Raw genomic sequence first — 24,658 nt, forward strand, 5'->3', positions numbered from 1 at the left:
TCTTGTGTTTGATGTAAAAAACGAGCAATAAAAGCCCAACTCAAGCTTTCATGTGTCGCATTGTCCTGGTTTTATTCCGCCAAGAAGGTCACGTTTTGCTGTTTGTTTGTTTGTCAGCAGGATCACACAGAAACAACTCAACGGATAACCAACGGAAATTAGTGGAAGGATGTGGTGTTAGTCAGGGAAGAACCCCGGGGTTGATCCGGATCAGAGGGCAGATCCAGGTTTTCACTTTTTCTAACATGGTGAAATAAGGCGTTTATTGACAAATTCACAGTTTTCCCAAGTAATTCATGAATCTTGATGAAAATAATTAGGAATCTTGAGGGGACAGATTCATATCTATGAGTGTGCAGTTTGGTGCAACTTAATTGAATATAAGGTTCTGTTGGGCCTTGGTGGGACATCTACTCTATGAGAGCGATTAAAATGACAAGCGCATCTATAAAATTGCACAAAAAAGATGATTTGCATCTCTAGTTTTGTAAGGAAATTATTAATTCAACTCGTAAAAGTATTTTCAACAACACAGGTAGTATATCTGGTAATAATAACGTGTGTCCTGGTGGTAACTATTACAGCCATCAAAAGAATTTCACTCCAGTTGGAAGCTGAAAATGTGCAAAACCTGATTTACCAGAAAAAAAGAACACTTATTACAAACTGGCTTTAAGTTGCAATTTCAGCCTCTTTTGAGTTTTACAGTAACACCACATCATGTCAGGTTCAAACAGGTTTTTCTGACGCATCTTCCTTAGTCAATAAATCCAAATTAACGTGCTCTGATCCCTGCAGACAGATCTTTCTGTAGCAGCGTCGTTTGAAATATAAATTAATTCTTTATTCTGGGGGTAAATTACATATTGGAACAAACACCTCAGCATTGAAAACAAAATGACCTCAGCATTGAAAACTTCCCCTGCACAAAATGACAGAAGGTGACAAGATGGGAAGGAAAAGAGACAAATTAGGCGGTTTTCTTTTCTTTTTAACTTTTTTAAACAAATTATTTAAATTCAACTGATTACAAAGAAATAAAAGTAAGGTACAGATATTAAAGCTTTACGGACGAGTGTGCCAGCAACATTGAAAAGCTACAAACGGCCATTTTCTTTTTTGTTGGGTATAAGCACGACATCAGCCAATTCTGGGTGATGGCATTTTCTCTAACGCTCCTGTTGCTGTTTATTTATCAGACATGCAAGCATTAATATTGTCAGTATTGTAAAAGGGAGGTGTCCGTGATCGACAGAATACGTCGCTTGCTATTTTTCCAACCGATTAAAAGACGTGCTTCGTTGGGATCGGGGGCTGCGCTCTAAAAAGCAGGTCGCTGTGTGATTGGCTAACCGCTGCTCGGCAGAGCTTTGGCGAGGCTGAAGCTACAAAGCCCGTCAGCTGGTCGTTCCTTGTCCTGATAGGACCACAGCAGGAGCTCCTGCAGGTTTCGGGCTCCACAAGGAAAGTGATGCGTTGACATCGTTGTGTCCCCCCCTCCTCACATGGACTCAAACTCGTCGATGCGCTGCTTGGTGTTACCCTGGCGGATCTGGCGCAGGGTTTTGTACTTGTCTCTTCCTGCCCTGACGTTCTCGGCGTGCAGCATGTCGTTCTGAGTTTTCTTTGTGTCGTCACGGGCCTCGGCCAACTCGGAACTCAGAGCCTGGACAGAGACAGACACAGAGAGGAAAGGGGGGTGAGAGGTTTAAGGACCAAGATGAGATAAGTCAAGGAAAGGTTCCATCATTTATTATCTCTGTCTCCCCAGACCATGATGCATCATCCTCAAGGTTTGGGCAAACCTCAATAAGGATGTAGTGTTCTGACCAAACACAGCTAATGTTTCCTGAGATGATATTACATGCGAAGCCAATGCTAAGATGCAGATAGCTCCAAATTTATTCTGGGTTCAACAAAAATATTCCAACTTTTCCATATTTTGTTTCGACGATTGATTTGGTGCTTTAGATGATGAGAAAACTCTGAACAGGTCTTGTGCAAATGTCACTTTAACAACAATGTTCGGAAAATATGCTGTGTATTTAAAACTTGATGAATTAAAAACATCTTTGTTATTTCAACTATTGCATATTAATGGATGAACAGATTTTGTGCGCTTCTGAGCAGAAATAACACTGAGTCAAATAACACTATCATAATTATAGAACAGGATTGAATAGAAAAGAATCAAAGTTGAAAATTGTCTTTGGCAGAGCATTTTAAACTGAGAAAACAAGAAAAACTTGGATATTCCTGGATTCAATCTGAGAAACTAAGCTTTATGGGAAACGTATTTTAGTTAAACACGTGAATCTCAGGATGAGTTTGTTCATAAGTATCTATAAGATCTGAAGCTGTTATTATCAGACTCTCTTTTTCTTTGATTCAAAGCATATCTGCAGTCAAACAATATGTGGTACAGCTGTTTCTCCCTTTACTGAAAAGGCTGCAGCTGTTATTTCTGAGAATAATTTGTATTTTCATCTCTATTTGCTCCAAAAACCTTCTGACAGTCTGTTTGATTCATGGCCTCTGCTTCTCTTCTGGCAAACTTAAAGCAGGTGTGTGCTTGTCCAGCAGCCCGTCCAATTTTGAAACATAAAATAGTGAAGTATGAACAGTTTACCTGCACTTTACTTCTCCTAAAAATGCATTTAAATTGTCTTCCATTTTTATCCTGGATGATTTTTTATTTAATTTTGTCTCCCTTTTCTATTTATTATGAGTAATTATCCAATAATAGTATTATTTGTATCTATTTCTGCTCTACCTGTAGCTGTTTCTTGACACGTTCGTTCTTCTGCGCCTCAGTGATGCGTTCCTCCTCGCTGCGGTGGCTGGTGACGCCGTCGCTGAGCAGCTCGGCGCTCGCCTCGGCGTTGGTTTCGTCCTGTTCGTCGTGCTCTGGCGCCGGTGGAGACGTCATGGCTGTCTTCAGCTCCTCCCGGGTCTTTTCCAGGTCTTCTTGTGCTGATAGAGCCTGGAAACAACACATGTGCTTATTCACAGAGAGAAACAGACACAGACTTGTACAGATATGAACACGGACAGATGCACAAACATTTTACATAGAAACATATACACTTTTTTAACTCTTTAAGACAAGAATAAAATGGAATTTATCATTTTTTTCTTGAAATTTAGTTTAAAAATGATTTAATTGAGGTAAAACCTTTGTATCAAGGGATGTTCTTCATCTAGCCCTATGTTCAAAAATGTTTATTTATATATATATATATATATAAATAGTATACTATAATAAAATAATAAATATATATTGAAGCTAACATTTTCTTTAACAGTAATTGTACACTAACAGGATAGTGTTGGCCCAAAATAACAGGTGGTGGTAAATGCTCAGATTGTGGGAAATAGTAACTGGCCGAGAACACTGCTGATCCTCATGATAGTAAAATAATAAAAAACAATGGTTAATCTGCACTCTTCCTTTTTTCTAAGTAACTGGAATGTCCGGTTTCCTCTGTTCTGTTGTCTAAATCACTGTTGACAAAGAATAAGAGTCTCAATGGTCGGAAAGGTGTCACTGGTGAAACGGCAACAAACAAGACCCCACACAGGCCCAACACACACACCATTGTATTCAATAATAAAAAGAGAATAAAACACCCACCCACACACACACACACACACACACACACACACAGGGATAACCCTACTTTGTGTTGCCACTCTGTTGCTTCCTCTTCTTTTTTCCTCTTTGCCTCCTCAAGCAGAGCAATTTTAGCAGTGAACTCCGCAAGTTCAGCAGCCTGTTGAAAATAAAAGTTCATCTAAAAACCCAAATGTACAAACAATTTACACTAATATGACACAGGTAGAATCAGCAAATTCTTTTCACTCTTGTTTTATGATTTGAACAAGTCACTGTGCGAACATCAGTGAATCAAACATAATGCTGCTGGTCATTAATGTCATATATTGTCAATATAATAAAACACTTTCCGATGTGTTAAGTTTGTTATGAAGGTAGAAAAACAAGGATTACAGAAACATGGGAATAAAGGTTTTAAAGGAATTTAAAGGTACATTTTAGCTTTTGTCACCTGATATAAAAGTAATTTTAACTTGGACAAAAACACTGAAACAAAATGAGTAACTGTTGGAGACGCAGGTACCAGTTGTTCGTGGTTCTTCATCTGGTCGGCCGCCTGCTGAGCCAACGACGCCTTGGCCTCCTCCGCCGCCTGCCTCTCCCTCTCCAAACGCTCGGCCTCCTCCTTCGCTCGCTTCCGCTCCTGCTCCAACTCAAGTGCTTTGCGAGTCTGATCCTCCAGCTCTGCACACACAACAATATGAGCTGCATACCATTCACAACCATTGTGACCGTGTGATTGGGACAAATGCAAGTAAAGTCATGGTTAAAATGTTACATCTTCTCTGAATAATCATTAAGTTACACAAGAGTTTTACAATTGAATGATCTCAGACCACATTTGAGTGAACGAGATGTTCTTAAAGCAGATGATCAGAGATGAGCCGACATTGTTGTGGAACTACAAAAGAGCTTTTGTCTCTCAGGGATTAACTTTAATCCTAAATCACATTTATATTAGATTAAGGTTACCTCATTATTTGAACCTTTGGTCACCTCACGGTAAAGGTGCTTTCAGACATGCACTGAAGTCTGAATATTTTCTTAAAATTTTTCCAGAGGGGCTGTATGTGAGAAAGCAAATGTCCAAGCTCTGGATATATTTCCTTAACTTTTCCTATAAACCCCCTGGTAAAATGCACGGAGAATGTGAGCAGGAGTAAATGTGAGAATACAACAAGAAATTTCTGGAAAGTTCATAACCCACGTGTTGATGATGTTTCTAACATGCAACAGACACAATACTGACAATAACGTATGATTGTGTTTAAATCACATTGACGCCACCATCGGCCCTTATCTCTGAAAGCTCTTGATTGTCATTGTCTTTCCAAGTTAACGTCTTCAGCTACATCCTCTGTGTATTGCACCTCTTTTTCATCCTGGGAGATATTTATTCTTCCCGTTCATCCCGTTTTAGAAACGCCATCAACACGCCAACAATCGCTCACTGACAATTGTCCTGCCATTGACATTTTCCTGCTGTATTCTCACATAGACTCACTCAGACAGTTTCCAGACATTTTACAAGGGGCTGGCGGCAGGAAAAGTTGCAGAATTGTCTGGAGCAACTGACCCGGACATTTGAGTCCTCACCAGAAGTGAAGGAAACTATGATCTGATAAAACATCAAAAGTTCAACGCTTGACAGTTTCAGACACATTAGAGTGACTCTTTTATAGCCTGTGGATAGAGGCCGGCTGAGGGAAGTGCATGCACTCTCCTCCTGCACATGCGTCGTGTCGTACCTTTCTGAGCTCTGTGTGTCTGCTCCTCGATCTGCCTCAGCCTCTGGATCAGCTCCTCCTTCTCTCTCTCTATTCGCTCCTTTTCCTTCTCCGCGTGCTCTCGCTTCTTCTTCTCGTTCTCCAGCTGCGCTCTGAGTCGGCAAAAAACACAGAAATCAGCCATCACGCCCAGCCAGTCACTTATCAGTCGACCTTAGTGAACCATCAGAAGACTCAAGAGGAAATGTTATTGAAGTGATGTTAGCCGTTATATTTTAATTTCCTGGTTAATCTAATTTCTCACTGTAGTGTGTGAGCATGTAAACCAGAAAATATTTGTTTTTTACGACATAATTTAGTTTTGCCTTTCTATCTACTTCATCCTCCCCACATTTATGGACACTTGAATCAGTAATATAAGCATGCATTGTTTGGTACAGTATATTGTAATGCATTGCATTTGTCATTTTTTTATGGATGGAGTGATGGATTTAATTCAGAATGCAGTTGCATCGAAGAGGGATGTTAGATGTTATAAAGTGCTTCACAAGTAAATATGAGAAAACAACAACACACACACACACACACACACACACACACACACAGTTCACACAAACAATACAGAAATGAATGCAGCAGTTTCCCCACAGACGTTTAAAAACAATCAAAGCGTGCTACAGACTCAGATCTACAGAAGTGGAGCAGGATTTTCTTTAATGCAGCACTGCCCCCTATTGCTCACACAAAGTTTTTCAATGAATTTCCACTCCAAACTTTTATTTGTTCGTTGACTCAGTGTGAACATGAATCCCATAAACAATAGGCAAAACATGAAAATGAACACTTTACACACTCGGATTTCCAACAGGAATAAATGAAAGATGAGAAGCAGCATGTGCTCGTACCTCTCCATCTGTTTGTGGTGTTTCTCCTCTCGGGCCTGAGCCTTCATCTGCTGCACCTCGATGGTGTCGGGCTTCCTCCTCCTCATGTACAGCTCATGGTTTCCCATACATAACGCCAGGATGCGCTTGTTGATGCGCAACCGAGGGGCGTAAAACACAAAATCCTGAAGAAGACACAGAAAATCTGTTCAAAAATTGAAATCTAATCTCAAAATATGACAGCCGATCAAAAGTTGTTCCATCACTTACTGGAGCTTTCTTATCAATGGGCTTAATGACAAACTTCTTGTCGTTGAAGGAGATGTTTCTGATCTCGCTCCAGGGGAAGCCGATCTTTGGCGACAACCTGAGGAGATTTTGTAAGTAAGTAAATAAAAAAAGATACTTTCATTTCAAATTTTAAAGATATGTGCATGCTTTGAAAGTGTCAAAAAAAGTTTTAGGTGTGAGAAAAAAGCCCGTGTGTTCCATGTTCTTCATCTGCTATGCTGCTCAACACCAAAAGGGGGCACTGTTGTCAAACAAATCCATGAGGGAGAAGGAAAAATCTAGATTTCATTATTTTTCACCAGATATAATTTAGCTGAGATAGACATTCTGCCCTTTGGTACCAGACTAGCTGCAGAAAAGCTTTTCCCAATATTCTCCTGACTTTGATGCAAACATTTTAACTTTAATGTTTGTGCCATATTTGAAGATGCAGGGGATCAAACGTTTATTGTATCAGACAGTGAGTTTTAAATATGGATTTATGGCATGTTGACCCTTTTAACAATGAATTAATCTATACATAGCCCCATTTATCACCTCTCAGTAATAACTGTGTCAGAGAACCTAAAATAAACTCTGTGAGTGGGTGTTGACGTCATCGGCAGGAACTTCTCTTGTGGTTTCATTTACTTCCTCTTTGATATAACTTTTCAGCTTCGGTTATGATCACATCAGCTAAACCAGTGATTGCAGGGGGCCTCGTCACACAATGCATGTCAGTGAGTTGTGAGCAGGAAATAATGATGGGTGGGGCCTGAAAGAGTAAAACTATAAGAAAATCAAATAGTTGAGTAAAGTGATGTGTATCATCTCACAACCTTAGGTTTATCACGTAAGGAAGGAATCATGAAACTCGACTGTACCCATCAGATCAAATTCACATTTGTGTGTTTTTGTGTTTTGATTACTTGTCTTCATGCTCATAGATGTTTAGCCCCAGCGCGTCGACCCCGAGCCACAGCTCCGTGCCCTTCTTGTTTTTTATTTCAAAGTAGTTGACACCATACATCTCCAGGTCCTGAGCGATCTTCAGATACTCCATCATGGCGTCCTCCCTGCACACACGCACAGATACTAAAAGTCAAAAACATGGACCTGAGGATTCTGTAGCCAAAGTCTTAAAAACTCGACTGATAGTACAGTTGTTTCTCTGACCTGAGCATGCTTCTGTGTTCCTCATGCCAGGTCTGTATTCTGTCCTCCCACTGTTCCTTTGTCAGCTTGTGTTGCTCCAGAACTCTACGAGACACATGAACACACTTTTACTATTTGTGTACGATATCACTTTTATTCTAACTACTATGAGTACTGTGTATACACTGTACCGTTGTGGCAGTAGCCGGTCGGAGGCCAGGTAGCCCGGCTTGTGAACATCTTTGTTGTAATCTCCGTACTTGGCCTGGACAGCGTAGGAGGCCAGCAGCACGGCCGTCTCCGGCGGACAGTAGTTCTCATCGTTTAAAATGGCCTCCTTCACCTGCAGGGAGGATACACACACAAGCAAACACACATTCAGTCAGTCGTAGCGTATGGTTAGAACCACAGGAGGTCTCCCAGCAGAGAGGATTGAGATGCTCGGTCAACCTACATTTCAAAGTCTATATATTTAGAGCAGCAGTGAATCCATCTGACAGTCTATCAGTCCAGAGGCGAGTAGTCAGAGAACAAAAGGAGAGGCGACAACAAATTTGTCAATCAATTTTACACAAGCTTATACTTTTGAGGACAAATTATTTTACTGTTTTTCCGTCAGAAGAGGTCAACTTTCCCAGTCGTTCCTTAAGCACTTACAGAAGTTTGCCTAAAACTACCGTTTGAAATGAGCAAATGTTTTGTATAAATTAGAGCCATTTTTAATAACTTGACACACTCTAAGAGAAACAACTACACAAAGCAGCATGGGGCGGAGACACTCCTGCACTCTGGAAAAGAAGGGGAAGTTCCCAGTTGGTGTGGATGAAATGATACAAGACAGCCAAAGCCATTTATAGAAAAACAAAGTGAATCACATGCTGCAAACATTAGTCATTTTAGCCTAACATATTCATATTCTTGAATTGTTTTTATGCCTCCATGCCGGTTTGCCGCCGGTTCCCAGAGGTATTTTATTTTTGGTTTGTCCTATTATTGTGAACACTTTATCTCAATAACGCCTTGAGGGAATCTCTTCAAATTTGGTACAAATGTTCCATTGGAGTCAAGGATGATGAGATTTGATTTTGGTGGTCAAAGGTCAAGGTCACTGGGACTTCACGATGCACATTTTTGTTGCGAGACTGCGTTATCTCCTCCAGGGAATCCTTTCAAATTTGGTACAGACGTTCACTTTGACTCACAGTTTAACTGAATAGATTTAGATCAAGGTCCTGTTGGCCTCTCGAACATGATATCTCAAATCTGTGTTTGGGAATTTCTTCTCAAATTTTGACCAGTTGTCAGAGTCGATGATAAATGGATTAGATTTCGGGGGTTAAAGGAAAAATATGTATGTATATAGAATCGACACTCGTTGGCAGGATCATACAACGACAGGATGATAATTCTAGTTGTTCCTGCCTCACTAACACAAGAATGACGGTTGAGTTATCATTTGGGTTTTTTCTCTATCTTTATCTATACCTGTATCACTGAAGAACATCAATTAATAGAGCAAGTCAATGCTGTGCTAGTATCAGTTTACAGTGTCTTGGATGAGCAGTCGTACGGTACCTGCAGGAAGAAGAGCTTCTGTGTGATCTCCTGGATCAGCTCCTCGGAAACATCCTCTGGGAAGAACTTTGCTCTGAACTTGAACTGTAGCGGATTCTCCTTCTTCACATCCTGCTGGGTCACCTGAGAGAAAACACACCCACACACGTCATTTCATGCTTTACCCTTCACCCTGTGCCTTCACACGTCTTTGTGGTCCAATGCAAACATGTGACGTGTCAAGTCCTGAGGAAAACAGCCTCTGTGGCTTCATTTAAACATGATTAAAGAGACGTTTCCATAAACGTTCTGCAATATTCATTAAGGCTATTTCCTTAAGCAAACAGAATATTAAAGTGAGATTATATATACAAGTTCACTTCTAAGGCTTTCCAGCATGATAAAGTCTGACGGACTCCACAAGAGGATGAATGTTTGATATTTAAAATCCTTTAAACTTTAATAATGTTTGTGTTTTCAAGTTGTGGAAATTAATGAACAAAATAAAGATATAAAAAGTGACAGATATGAGATCACAGCTCCTGATCAGCTCGAAGGGGTTTGATCGATTGGGTTCAGGGTCTCTCACCTTTTTGTTGAGTTTGAGCCACGTCACGTAACCTTTACTGTCTGTGTACTGGAGGCCGAAGAACCAGACCTCCCTCAAACCCACCGTCTTCACCACCTGAAATCACAGACGTCGTTTTGTTTTTAACAGTTTCACAGGAAGAAAACGTCGCTGAAAACTGTCCGTTAATCAAGCTTATGTAAAAAGGTCCTATGAGAAAAATGTTTTTTGATAAGTCCAATTTTTTTTTTAAATATATGTTTATTGACCTTGCTTTGTACACAGGTCACTGATAAAACGAGAAAATGCCTTCACTAGACGTTTTAAACAACTTAATGCAATAGCAATACATAAATTTTAACTCATATCTCCTACAAATATTACCCATAGCATCTTTATTACACTCAATATTAAGTACCCAATAAAAATGAAGACTAAAAAATAAGAATTGAAAAACAACAATCCACTCATAACACATCATATCATTCAGGTATCAAAATTAAAAAGTAGATCAAATTAAATTTAAAAGTAAAATAAGGAACAGTGTTAGAAGCTAGAACAAATCAGACATGAGTAGAATACATTTTCTGGAATTGGCATTTCTCATTATTGTCATGAATCTTTCCAGAAACATTCCTTAATGCGGATGATTTAACATTGATGATGACATTATTAATCATATTAATTATAATTAATATTTATTTTTTATTTTTGTTGTTGTTCAAAATGACTCCTATCTCTGTATATTGTATATATCTATGTATAGTGCCTTGAGATAATGTATACTAAGATTTGGAGCTATACAAATAAAAATGAATTGAATTGAATATCCTGGAAGGAAAACAAATCTAAATTTAGATTTATAATCATACAAGGATCTCCATGAGATTGTGTTGATCAAAATTTTGCAAAAAAGTTGGGGTCCTCTTCTAAAATATCATCATAAGTTGCAGCAGATCTGCTTCCATCGCCTGTAAAACTGTTCTCTAACTAGAAGGGCACTTGAAGAGTGTTTACCTCCACCAGGGCCAAAGCCTTATATCGCCATGTCAAAGACAGTGAAATGAAAAGTTCCTGAACCCACCAATTTATCTAGATCTGCTCCAAAGTTTATCAGCATCCTCTTTGGGTTATACCCAACCTCTCTACAAAATTTCATGGAAATCGGTTGAGTATTTTGTGCCTAATCCTGCCAGCTACAAAAAAAACCACATTAAATAAAAACATAACCTCCTGGCAATAAAAATCTTCAGCCAATATCTGTATTTTCTTTCCTTCCTCTTTTTTCCTTCATCTATTTTGCTTCCTCTTCTCGTTCCACCTCCCTTCTCTCTCCAGCGTGCTCACGTGCTTTGTCACTTGCAAACTATCGACCCCTTCACACATTTATAGAGAGTGCGGGGGAGCGCCGGTCCCTGAGGGGACACTTACTGCGACTATAATGTGATTTACACGGTCAATACGACGGCACTCACCACCATGTAATTAACTCTCTGTCACACACAGACATGCTCATATAAACACACTGAGTATCAAATAATCACAGGCGTAATCACATGGAAAAACACCCATCCTAAACGCACCATAGCAATGGAAACAACACACACAAACTCCTACACACAGAGGGGCTGGGGATGCAGTATGAAGAGGCAGCTCTGCGGATGCTGAGAGCGCAGCATGCAGATTAAAGGAGAATTAATGGTTTGGGAATGTCGGCATGACAGAGAGAGGGAATAATGAGTGGAAGAAGAGAGGGGAGGAAAAACAGGCCACATTAAAGAGGCGGAAGAATCCAGCTTTCACCACTGAATAGAGACAACCAGTATGAACCAGCGTTTTCATCTTGTATAATGAAAACACTGGTTCATACAGACATGTTTAAAGGTGTGTGTGATTATGATCCATCAGAGAGGACACACACACACACACACGATGATAAAAGGTCTTAGTGAGATAGGAAAGCTTTTTAATCAAACTAACCTGTGTAATCCTGCCGCCCTGTGTGTGCCTGTGTGTGTGTGTGTGTGTGTTCATATTTAGCTCTGCAGCTTCAATGGAGCCCTCTCTTCATTCATGTGAATTTGCACCATTTAGAATTAAAACAGCTTTCAGGTCGCTGCTTCTTACGTGACACACAAGCTCGCCGTTCACTCCTGGACGTGCGATTTGTTGATTGTAACCTCGACGCATGACGGTTAAATGATAACAGTACAGAGCTGTACATAAAGATGGACGACTCTTCGCTGCTTCCTCCTGCGTTCCAAAAATTAAGCCAAATTATCTCAGATATAAAAATGCTGGCATCTCGTGAGCAGTAGCGATCGCAGGATGGAGCCTAGGAATCGAGGTCCCGTCGTGTACTTTGACTTTTTAGTTTGATCCATGTGCCATCTGCTAACATGGAGGAGCCAGGGTTTGAGACTGTACTGCAGCCAGCCACCAGGGGGCGATCAAGACGTTTAGGTGAGCTGTAATGTCGTCCATCTTTATATCCAGTCTATAGTACAGAGCATGTGCATATTTAGGTTATATTGCAAATTGATGCTGATCAGATTATAATTTAGTCACGTGTCTAATTTTGCTATCACCATGGTTACAGGCCAATGCCACAACATCGCTTGAAAAAATGATGCCTAGAAATTGAATGTTCTTTTTCCTGATTTAGTAAAGACGGTGAATCCCCCTCCTTTGTGTATCACTTCTTTATTGTTTGTGTCACATAACTTCAATAGAACCCAGTCACGTGCTTTACTTTCATGCCGGACGTCATTCTGACACAAGAGTGTTTTTCAAAGAGAGCGAGGATCTATTTTATCTGCATCTATTTTTAGCTCTCGATGGACACGTGAACCTTCACAGTGTCCACTGAGGTCTGTCATTACAGCTACACCTGTTTGCTCACTCACTTTTCACCTTCTGTCTCCGCTCCATTCTCTTTAAGTACAGTCAGGAGGTTTGACCAGATTATGATGATTATGATCTATTATCATCATTGAAAGATGAATTATTGTTTAGCTCTGGTTCACTGGGCCACAAAGGGACAGGTACAGTCTCAAACCAAAACTTACAGATCTGAAAAAACTAAGCGAATCCTTATATATCAAAAGCTGGAACCTGTGACTTGAATTAACTAATCAATTGACTAATTAATTGACTTATTGGGATATTTTATTCAGGACATCTCTAAACAGTGAACCTCTGAATCCTTAAATCTACATCAAATTATTTACATTTTACCTTGTGTTACCAACTCTGTCAAGTACAAGGAGGAAAATCTACAACTAGATATTGGACAGAAAATGGAGGAGAGATAACTGATGGATTTATATATGATGAACACACAAACACAGTAATATCCATATAAATAATGTGTATATAATAAACATATACAGGGAAATAACCATCATCATCAGATTCAAGTGTGTGTGTGCGCTTACAACACTGGACCTTTGACAGCTGGTTGCTATGACTACACACGGACACAGAAAGCTGAAACATTCAGATCTGGTGAGCCAGCCGCTCTTGTGTGTGTGTGTGTGTGTGTGTGTGTGTGTGTGTGTGTGTGTGTGTGTGTGTGTGTGTGTGTGTGTGTGTGTGTGTGTGTGTGTGTGTGTGTGTGTGTGTGTGTGTTTCAAAGATGGAAAGAAGATACGTATGAGAGTAACACAGAGAGAGAGGGAAGAAGTCAGAAGGTGTGTGTGTGTGTGTGTGTGTGTGTGTGTGTGTGTGTGTGTGTGTGTGTGTGTGTGTGTGTGTGTGTGTGTGTGTGTGTGTGTGTGTGTGTGCTCTATTAATAAAGTCATGATAGAGCATTCTAGAATTCACATGGCAACACTTGTGATTTGATCTCAAAGTATAACGCAGACTAAAGAGCAAAAACAGTAAGAGAATGGAGGTCAATAGAGCGACACCGAGGCCCAACAGTCTCCTTGAATTCAAGCTGCACCAAATTTCACAAACTCAGTATCAGTTCCCTAAATATGCCTGATTTATTTTCATCAAGATCAATGAATTTTTCCTAAAATCTAACCATCCTTCCCATCCTTCCACCAAGTTTCCTGGAAATCTGCTGAGTAGCATTTGTGTAATCCTGCTGGCAAACAAACCAACCAACTAAAAAAGACTAGAACATAACCTGAGTGGATGTAGCCTGATCAGCCCTTAATGCTGCCTCCTCCCTGACATCACCACAACCTTAACAAACCTTTACTGCCTGACATGAAACAACTCTGAAAACAGCACTTTACTGAGCAGAAAGTGCACACACACACACACACACACACACACACACACACACACACACACACACACACACACAGTCTCCTAAAAGCCCCAAGTTAGACAAAGACTGCTTTGTGTGTCATCTCTGTACAGAACCAGTACCAACCCAGACCCATCCAGGCACCCACTGGCACACACACACACACACACACACACACACACACACACAGTATTACTTTTCATTAGAATAACAAACAACGTGATTCTTCCCGCAGGTCGCAGAGTTCACGTTCAAATACCAAGTTTGAAAGGTTTTATATGTAACATTCAGAAAACCCTGATGACACCGGAGGCTGTTTCTTGAACATCATGTTGCTCACAGTCATGCACATGCTCAAACTCCATTGGTAGGAGCGAGTGAGCGCTGTGGGCAGCGGCCAATAGTGACGTGGAATTCACAAGACCGAATGTGATTGACGTGTGTGTGCATGTATGCGTTACCTGGTCGAAGAGCTGTTTGCCTGTGGTGTTGGGCTGGATGGCAAACTCCAGCTCAGCGTCCATGGTGGTGACGCGCACATTGATCTGCAGAAAAGAAGAAAATGCAATTAAACAACTGGAGCAAAAATAATGGATAAATTAATTATAAAAATACATCACAGCATTGCACAGGACTGTGGCCCATAAGGCCCATATCTTTACAGTAAAATGTGTTCACTTCCTGGTTTTGTTTCTGATTTCCATTGCTGCAAAATTGCAGGTTGTAAAATATCCTGCTTATCCTGAGAATGAAATACATTCCTTGCCTTCTCTTGTCTGGAAAATAAATGTCTTCATGATCACAGAAATTTCACGAGTGGTTGTGTTAAGACTTAATCACAATATTACTCATCTATCAGCTCTCATTCATACCAATGCAGAAAGTACCATTTCCATGCATTCTTGGGCTACTACCTCAACTCAGTAAACTCTTTTCATCCTTTTGGTTTATATCTCTATCTAACTTTTTTATGTCTTAGATTTTTGTTTGTGCAACAACAACCCCCCAAATCCCAAATACAGGCGCATACTTATAAATTATTCTAATGAAAAAATTAAATAAATGTTTTCCTGCCACTGGGAAAGGCAGCAGTGAGGTGAAGTCGAGTGCTGCTCCACTGCAAAAATAAGAAACCAGTCAAGAAGAATTTCAGTTAAATTCAAAAACATTAAGTAATGTATTCTGTATTGTGAGTGTGTGTCTATTTTGTTGCAGCAGAGCTTGAAGAAACCAAAACCACACACACACACACACACACACACACACACACACACACACACACAAACACACACACTGCGCATAAGTATGTGTGTGTGTGTGTGTGTGAATTTTCCCCTTCACTTCCCATTGCAGGTGTAATACATTAGATGGTGCTGTGGTGGTCTGCAGTAAGCAAACCCATCAGCAGTGAAACCACCTCACACTGTCCTCAAGTAACCCTGACGGACGAAGAGAGACTGAGGGAGATAAAGAGTGAGAGAGAGAAGGAGTGAAAGAGAGAGAGGCAGACAGATAATGCCTGAGGTGAACACTGCATCAATCATAAAAAACGGAAAAGTCAGAAAACACAAGACTCACAGACACACAGACAGATCCACTGACCTGAAAAATACACAAAGACGATATGCACACACACACACACACACACACAAAGTGAACCATGTTAACTAATAATAATAATATCACGTCATACTGCTGCTGTCCATTCAAAGCTGCTTATTGTTGAAGTGTGTCTGTTCTTGTACCTCAACTTATACAAAATGTCCAACGAGGGAGAAATCATTGGTTTAGCTCAAAGACTTGTTTGTGAGTTTGAGCTACATAAGATGTTGTACAGTAGATGTCAGAAGAGTATGTGAACACAACCATATGGTGTCTGGTGTGTGTGTGTGTGTGTGTGTGTGTGTGTGTGTGTGTGTGTGTGTGTGTGTGTGGTGTGTGTCACTTCAGCGACACACAAACATCTGAGTGTATACGGGAGCGACGTCATATGGTTCTTTTACATATGCTCACACAATGTGGCATCGTTCTACTTAAACACGGGCGCACGTCTCGGCTCTGTCTGATAAGGTTTCCATAGCAACTCACTTGTGGCCGATTTTAATGTAATTTACTAAAAAGCCTCGCGGGCGCCGTAAAGAGGGATTTACACACTTGACAGGACGACATGGTGAGCAGATTGACCCCTGCTGTGGTGAGCTATAAGCTGGTCCACACAGAGTAAACAGGAGGTAAACAATAAAACTGCAGTTAAATCAGTTTCCAACTGCCTGTTAATTGGGTTTGTCAATTAGGCAGAGTTTTTCATTTTAGATTTACTGATTCATATTTGAGTCACATATCAGAAAGTAGAGCAAAAGTGGCCAGCGAGGTTTAAAAGGGTTTCATGTGACGTCTATTAAATTGATGGTTCTGACAGAAAGTCGAATCTAAAGGCCCCGTTCAGACCTGGTATTAACATATGCTTCAGGTGACGTAAATCAGTTCACACACCCCCCCTCCCCTCCATATACTCACGTGTGTGTGTGTGTGAGAGAGAGATAGTGGCAAGGCAGGAGCAAGGGGCAGCAAATCAATGTGGAATCAATCCAGATCACAGTCTGGATCCACCCCTTGATCCGGATCAACACCAATATTTAATTGGTTCTTCCTTCACAACATTTCATGTAATCTTGACCTGATTATACGTCTCACATACTGCAGTCCCTCATAGGTCATTAAGACCGTTTTAGTCTGGTGGTCGTGTGGTGAGTTTATGTTGGCAACTTGTTCCCATGACACAACAGTCTGTCTCTGATTGACTGACTGTGTTCACCAGCCTCCATGTCATTCATAACGAGTAGTGACGGCTACATAGTGGGTTAGTGTGTCCGGGCAGAGGCTGCCCACGCTCACAGCCCCCCTGTTGACTCTGTGTGTACGAGTGTGATAGAGAGACTCAGACAGCCATAATTAAAAGCTGTTGGCATAAGCTGGTTAACAGAGGCTTTAAAGGCAACCAGGGCCACGCTGCCTTCTTCACGTTTTCTTTCCCATCCTCCTCCACTCAGCATTTCCTCTCTGACACTTCTTTCTTCACCTTCACTCATTTTAGTGCTCTCCACCTCTCCTCCTGTCCACTTTCCTACCACTTCTCGTTTCAGCTCCAGAACCACTCTTCCACTTCCGCTGTCCTTAGGTCTGAATGTATTCTTTGTGCTTTGAGTTGATTTCTTTTTTTTTTTTTTAATGGCTGTTTGTTTTTTCAAACTCAAAGTGCGTTATCAAGGAGGCATGAGAGACAAGTCATCCATCAGTGGAGAAAGAGATACATCTCCAAGCAAGGATGATGAGTGATAAGGAGAATCTTTTTCAAACACACTGAATAGTATGAGCAATAAAATAGTGTAAGACGGCCACTGGAAGTTCCACAAGGCTTCGTTCTCAAACAGTTTGTCAAACCAACCGCCCAGAATCCCAAGATCTTCATAATTATCAGTCGAAACAAACCAATCCTGATGCATCTCATCTCATTAATCATCGATGTTACTGGTTTAAAGAACGACCTAAATCGTGATGTTTAAACATCCTGTTGCTATATTTCACAAAGATTTAATCTTTTCTTCTGAGGTTGGAACAGACATTCATTATTTCAGACGCTTGACAATTAATAATTTTGGGAATGATTCTGTTGCACATCGGCCTTTTTTTTCCACAGGGTTTTGGAATCTGCACAGTTACAAGTACATTAGTGAGGTGGAACACTGATGGCAGGTGACAATGTCAAGGTCGCAGTTGGTGCTGCACATCGTTTGTTAGATTAAATTGAAGTCAGAGGTCAGTGCAGGCTTATCCCGTTCCTCAACACCAACAAGAAAAATAGTATAATTGTGTTTATATCATGCTTCTCCAGTCTTATCGACCACTCAAAACGCTTTACAGTAAATCCCTTGTCAATACATACTTTTAGTAGAGCCTTTCCTGATTTTACCTCAATTTCAAATCTATTTTATTGAATTTAATTGTTAAAAAATTATTTAAAAGAATTGTATGTCTTTTAGAGTTCTTTTAAATTAATATTGTCTTTTAATATTTGTGATTCCTTCATTTTAGCTGGGCTCATGATTTTATGACCTGTCTGTTTTATTTTGCTGCCCTTGTAAAGCACTTTGTAACTTAGATTTTGAAAAGTGTTCTATAAATAAAGTGATTATCATTACAAATTGTTTTCTATGGAGTCTCCCTTTTTCTATCGCACATCATTCATACACTGTCAGCACGGCCGGGGTTCAGTATCTTCCAGTAGGACATGTCAGCATTCAGACTGGGGGAGCCAGGGATCTAACACAGACCTGGTTAGTGCACCACCCTCTCTACCTCCTGAGCCACAGCCACCCAGAACATTGCTTGAGAAACTGAGACATTGCAATGTTTCGTTTTACCATTAAGCATTATTTTCTTAAAGTCTACATCATGAAAATCCACCACAGTCTTTTGGCTGTTTTGTGCATGTCAGTAAATCTCTGTGTTATGAATCATGTGTGGCTCTAGTTGTTGATGTTTTATCCTGATGCTCTGGCAGAGCAGCTATTTTTAAAACATTCCAATGAAGCAGTGACTTGAATTTAGTTGAGGTTAGAAGAGGAGGTGGAGGGGCTGGATGGGGGGGGGGTGAACTTCACACCCTCCCTCTAATTAGTTTTAGTGACTTGGATAATTCCCATTATATAAATGAAAATGGCCCTCTGAAATATTTAAAGCCTCCCCCCCCCCACCACCACCACCACCACCAGCCCCTGGCCCCCAGGGACACCAGGACGGGCAACATGTGCAAAACGCAGCGATAAATCAATAATGTACGATGTCCCACCACATCTCGTACCCTGGATTAACCGATCTGATGCATGCATGTGCACAGGCACACATGCAGACACTGAACAAACACAACTGCTCAAATAACACTCTTTATTCAAGCAGACAGGTATCATGATAGAATTGACATGTGTGCAACGTTTATTCTATTTTGTGAAACATGTGCAAACACAGATCTATACTCATGCACATACATACTCACAGTGCCGACGGGCATTAACATACACTCACCAAAACATACTGGAAATCAATACATCTTTTAAAGGATTCTCCAGCAACATTGAACCCCCTCAGGGTTAGTGTTGCTGAAGGGTCAGAATGATTCTCTATGTTTGCTCTTTTTTATTTCCCCCGAGGCTCTTTTCTTTGTCCTTTCTCCTCTAAGAACCTTTGTTTACACGTATAAGGGTCAGTCTGCTTGTTGTATTACTGAATGGAGTCTGGAACAGCAGCAGGGGCCACAGACCTAACTGTTCCTCATGATCCTGACCTAATTCCAAGGAAAGTCGGTCATATTTTCCTTGTCTTGTTATAAACCCTAATAATACAAGGTTTTTAAGATTTCCACTTCAGAGATTGACTCCAAACACCAAGAGATCAGACGAGAAAATAAAAAAAAAAAATTAAATTACGGTCCCAAAAATTGCTTTCATCTATTCAACCAGACAACAATTTTGCAGCAGTTTCAAGGGTGTTGCTCTGTACCTGACCTCTGACCTCTATGTGGAGAACAAGATTTCCTACAGCTGCTGTGTAAAACTGCAGGAAAATTAAATAGACAAGGCTCTTGTGTGGGATTCCGGTGGGCAACAAATGTTCCTTTGAGGCTGGGGTCTTACAATTTACAAAGTAAAATCTAAATAAAATATAAATATAAAGTTGTAATATTATATTCAAGAGCCAGAAAATCAAATCAGTTCCGTTGCTAAAAGTTAGAATAGCTTCAATGCATTTATTAACAACACACGTAAGGTGAAATAGGAGGTAAAGATAAGATTGCTTCTATCTGGTATAGCCACTGACACACTGTAGGCTACAACCCACATTTTGACCAACATGAAAAAGACGTGTATACCAGGGGAAACGCATGTTGTGTTAGGGGTGTATGGAGCACCCAGACACACCATTAAAACACAGCCTCGGGGAGGGTTAGGGTCCAGACTACCTTTTTAATGGCCCGCCTGAGGCTAACAAGCTTATCGTCCGTCTTTCCTTTTAGGGAGACAACAAAACAGACTCTTTTGGTTTACCTGCTCTTTTTGTTTTCCATCTCTACGTTTCGTTGCTGTGATTCTAATGGACTCTTCCTACCTCATGTGTTCAATGGTATGAAGCACCCCTACAGGGGCCACTCAGCTTTAGCTCTTTATCCAATGTGACATTTTAGCATTTTCATTGGCAGAAATCACACCAGAGACTGCACAGGAGCGGTCAAAGGGCTGATGTGTTTATTGTCTGAATGCAAGGCCTGATGTTAATGTGCAGCCTCCAGTAACCAGAGTGGGAGTTCCCCTCGAGGGCGGCTCGGGTGTCGTTTTTCTCGGCTTGATATGAACAAAGTACCTGTCAATCAGTCCTCTCCCAAATCCTCCTTTATCCCTCTATGTGCTTTTTTCCTTCTTCCCTTCAGTGCGTTTCAATAATCTGAGCTTTACCTCTTCATCACTATGAATTTTCTCTCAATCTGTCCGTCCACACGACTGTGTCTCTTATCTCCAGCCACATCGTCCCTTCATCTGTTCCTCTCTGATTCAATTTATTGACTTCTTTGCATGGGTGCTTATCTGACACAACACAGCTAAAATCCCTTTGCAAAATCTAAATCTTAAATGCATTGCACTCTGTATGAGAGAGCTGAGGGCGATGTGCAGAATCTGGAGGCGAGGGACAAGGTTTTGGAGCTGGAGGCCTGTTGGTTTCCATTTCTAGTTTGACCAATCACATTTGAGCAGGCTGTGGTTGCCCGCAGGTAAACAGTCCTTGTGTAGAGCAAAAGACTTGGAATAAATGAACCGAAATGCATCAGTTATTAGACTTTAAATTTATCTGCATTCATATGAAGATAGGTGTTAATAGAGATAAGCAAAAATGTCGCCTAGAACTAAAACACTGTTTGTATTTTGTGTGTAAAGAGTAAATTCTCAGACTGTAAACAGTGTCAGGCGAACAGAGGACAAAGTGTTGGCCCAGATTTCCACCGTCTACACCTGACGTATTGGCTGTTGACCCAGATGTTAATTAATCATCAGATAATAGTCGATGGGCTCCATTTGAATGATTTTCATGTTTTAACTTTTTGTGATTGCATGTTCAATAGTTGTGACCGGACACAAGGTCAAAAAGCACTGAACCTTTTTAAAAGCCTTTTAAAAGCTCCTCTCCTCTCTCCACCTCAGCTTCTCTGCTCCTTCTCCTTTTTCTTTATTATAAGCTGCTCCATCTTTTCCCTTCATTTATCATCCTCCTCTTTCCATATCCATTACACTCTCTCTCTCTCTCTTCACTTCCGATCCTTTCATTAGTTTTTTTTTTCCATTACATGTCCCTGGTCTCTTTCCAGGAATTGGACCTGGCCTAATTCCCCATTACTGAGATTGATGGAGCAGGGGCTCAGTGTAACTGCTGGCTGGGTGCAGATAGATGTGGAGGCAGCCAGCACGTACAGACAGCAGGACTGTAAACACCCTGCGACCACACGCCCCCTCGTTTTCACTGACCTCCAGCACTCTTTTTTTAGTAAATGCAAGTGAAGGTTTACAGTCAGACATTGATTTGCTTAAATGATAAATCTGTCTATCAACTGAAACAGAATTTATTTCAAATACTCTGCATCTAGGGAAGTTAAATCAAATTGAAGTGAAAATATAAAGTATATAAAGTTATTAAAAGCTACTTGTTCTGCAACTGCAAACATGTACCACTTTTCCTAAAAAGAGGAGCATCTTAAAGGAGTTTTTCTTTCTTCAAGTACGTTATATAAAAATGCAAAATTAAAAGACCCAAAGTCCTTTTCAAGCATAACTCTGAGCACTAAATAGTTAAACTGAATTATTTTTTTCTGTGTCGTAACAGTCTTTAATTTAATCAAGAAGATGTTTGTAGAAATAATAAAAGAGCTAACTATACTGTCTATACTGACTATAAAACAGTACAGTGGTTTTCTATTGAGGCTTTAAAGATGCTTCTGTTCCAAAGTGATCTTTGACAGATTCCTGGAGTTTGTGCTCCTGTTTCCAAGGTGAAAATATGATAAAAGGTAATATAATAAAAAGGTACAATAAGCTCCACAACCATCAGACTATAATCCTGTTATTTAAGCTGCAGTGCAAACTCAGGCTGTGTGTGTGTTTGTATGTTTGTGAGTCTGTGTCAGAGCAACATAAAAGCTCCCAGTGTCCTTCAGTCCAAAAATAGAGCAGAGAAAGACCTCTTTGTGTTTGCTTCTTTCAATCGACAGGACAGTTCCACAAAGTGACCGACTGTTGTGTGTCTGTGTGACTGTGTGTGTCTATGTGTTCCCAAACGCTCCGTACACCCCTGTGACAGATTACTTCTGACTGGGAGAGCTGATGCAAAGACTCCGGACTGGCATGTATGAGGGGCCGCACTTCAGGAATAAAGAACAATGGTTTATTTCTATTTCTTTCTTACCTGTTTTTCATCAGAGCCTGAAACCCATCCTGAACTTACAGTCAACCTCTCCCTCAAGCCAAAAACCTCTTGAGTCCTGAGGTCAAATAAAGGGTGTTGTTTGAATAGAGCTCTGCAGTTATTGTGACCATCTTAACTAAACTGATTATTTTAGCTGCAGCCAGTAGAAAACAATTGTAAATACTACAGTTCATGTTTTTAATCGCAGGATTGCCTCGAATGTCATAAAGAATAAAATGATGCTGCAGTTTAAAGCTGTTAAATACTTTTCTGCAGACTGCATGCCTATGATCAGTTAACTACTAAACTAGAATGACATTCAGTTAGGCACAGACCTCCGACAGGCCCCTTAATTTTCACGAAGCAGCACCAAACCGCACACACTCATAGATATCAGTCCTCCATGCATGGATGAATTTATTTACTCAAGATTCATGAAATATTTCCGGGGAAATTTATGAAAATTGAATGGATTCCTCTCATCCTCCCATTAAGTTTTGTGGAAATCCGTGTAGTAGTATTTGAATAATTCTGGTGACAAACAAACCAACCGACTAAAGCAGACAGGGGTGACAACATAACTTCCCTGATGCCGAGTACACGTTTTAACACAAAACCTTAAATTAACTTTCTATTTTCGCCTTTTTCTCGCTCTTGACTTCTTTCCTTGCAGAGAAGAGTATTTAGATTAATTTTTTTATGCCACACTGCAGATGCATGCCTTTCAATTTGAACCAGCCAATACATAAGTTAAAATAAAATGGTTAAAGAAGAAGAATGCAATCAAAAACACTGAACCTGCTTTCAGACATGAAACTCCTGAGATTTTCCTGAAACTATCCAGAGGGGCTGTTTGTGCTAACTGCAGTATCAGTTTCTTAGAATCACCAATAGTGTAGATGCTGCAAATTAGTAAATACACAGAAGGGTGTAAGTCAGCTATAATCACAAAGCAGTTTTTTCTCATCGAGTTTTCTTCCTCTTAACTCCCAGGAGCCACATCTGCTACAGATCAACAAAACAAGCTCTCCAGAACTGTGACTATGAAACATGTCATAACTGAAACTGTTTAGGGCACCAACTCCCTCAAGCTCTGAAATCTGATTCTGAGGAATTCCGCACATAGGTGAGCAAACCTTGTGGGATTTAAGAACATCAGTAGTCACAGGAATGGTGCTGTAGAATTAGAAACTCACCGGTTTAGGCATCTTTCTTCTTTCTCCACCAGTCCCCTGATTATGAGAAACCGCAAAGAAGTCGTCCTCCGTCTTCCTGCCTCCCTACGGGGCACCAGCACCTGAGAGACAACAAACAAACACAAATGCACCAATGTCAACAAACAAACAAACGAATAAACATCAGAGTGCACGTCAAAACACAACATGCCGATTCGCAGTTTGGGAAAGACTGATGATTATGGACGGGTTGATGGACATAATGATCACTAGCTTCTCTGCTTATGCCAGGCACTTATAAATGTGATACCAACTATATTAATTCCACACAATTAAATTTACTACAGAACTGAGCACTTCATACAAATCGATTTAATTCAATTTTATTTGTGAGACCTTAAAACTATAGAGAAACACAACAGTTTCCACAATGAGCAGCACTTTGGCGACTGTAGAGAGAAAAAACTCCCTCATCACAGATTTCTTAATGCCTCTTTAACTCTTCTATGTTTCCATTTCTGTCAGAATCATACTCACAGGCAGAGGAAGGGGATTTCTAAATATTTGAAATACATTAAATATTCTTGAGGCAAACTGCACGTTTTATAATCACATCAGAGAGCATTAGGAAAACATTGGCCTAATTCAGTCCTAATTCTCTCACATTATTCTTGTTCACTTTGAAGTGCCACATAACTGAGGGGCGACTCCTGCAAATCAATGCACAGCTTAGTGAGACCCCACTCCCCCCCCATCAATGTTCTTTAGGGGTCAATCCTCAAAGTATATGAGGCCTGGAAGATGACTCTTTGATTGCACCCGCAATCAGAGCTGCCTCATTCTAAAAGCCACAAAGCTTCACTGACCCAGGATTGTCATTTATAAGTTCTCTACACTTCCATTCACACGATAAGTAGTTCAAGCACGAGGACAGTACTTGCTGTTA

General features: G+C 40.4%; 1 protein-coding gene across 3 annotated transcripts in view; it reads right to left on the reverse strand.

The window, feature by feature from the left end:
• Positions 1 to 46: 46 nt before the first annotated feature.
• Positions 47 to 24,658, reverse strand: part of LOC118119664 (radixin) — a 32,383-nt gene continuing 7,771 nt past the window's right edge. For all 3 annotated transcript variants that reach the window (XM_035173790.2, XM_035173791.2, XM_035173792.2), the window contains exons 2-15: positions 23,734 to 23,834; positions 14,497 to 14,580; positions 9,796 to 9,891; positions 9,228 to 9,350; positions 7,844 to 7,995; positions 7,674 to 7,757; positions 7,427 to 7,573; positions 6,498 to 6,594; positions 6,249 to 6,412; positions 5,365 to 5,495; positions 4,140 to 4,300; positions 3,681 to 3,773; positions 2,774 to 2,983; positions 47 to 1,666 (exon numbers count right to left, since the gene is read on the reverse strand). In XM_035173790.2, the coding sequence (XP_035029681.1) occupies positions 1,502 to 1,666; positions 2,774 to 2,983; positions 3,681 to 3,773; positions 4,140 to 4,300; positions 5,365 to 5,495; positions 6,249 to 6,412; positions 6,498 to 6,594; positions 7,427 to 7,573; positions 7,674 to 7,757; positions 7,844 to 7,995; positions 9,228 to 9,350; positions 9,796 to 9,891; positions 14,497 to 14,580; positions 23,734 to 23,745 (1,719 nt within the window). In that variant the 5' untranslated portion in view covers positions 23,746 to 23,834 and the 3' untranslated portion in view covers positions 47 to 1,501. The remainder of the gene's footprint in view (positions 1,667 to 2,773; positions 2,984 to 3,680; positions 3,774 to 4,139; positions 4,301 to 5,364; positions 5,496 to 6,248; positions 6,413 to 6,497; positions 6,595 to 7,426; positions 7,574 to 7,673; positions 7,758 to 7,843; positions 7,996 to 9,227; positions 9,351 to 9,795; positions 9,892 to 14,496; positions 14,581 to 23,733; positions 23,835 to 24,658) is intronic.

This window comes from Hippoglossus stenolepis, chromosome 13, assembly GCF_022539355.2.
Source record: "Hippoglossus stenolepis isolate QCI-W04-F060 chromosome 13, HSTE1.2, whole genome shotgun sequence".
NCBI lineage: Eukaryota > Metazoa > Chordata > Actinopteri > Pleuronectiformes > Pleuronectidae > Hippoglossus > Hippoglossus stenolepis.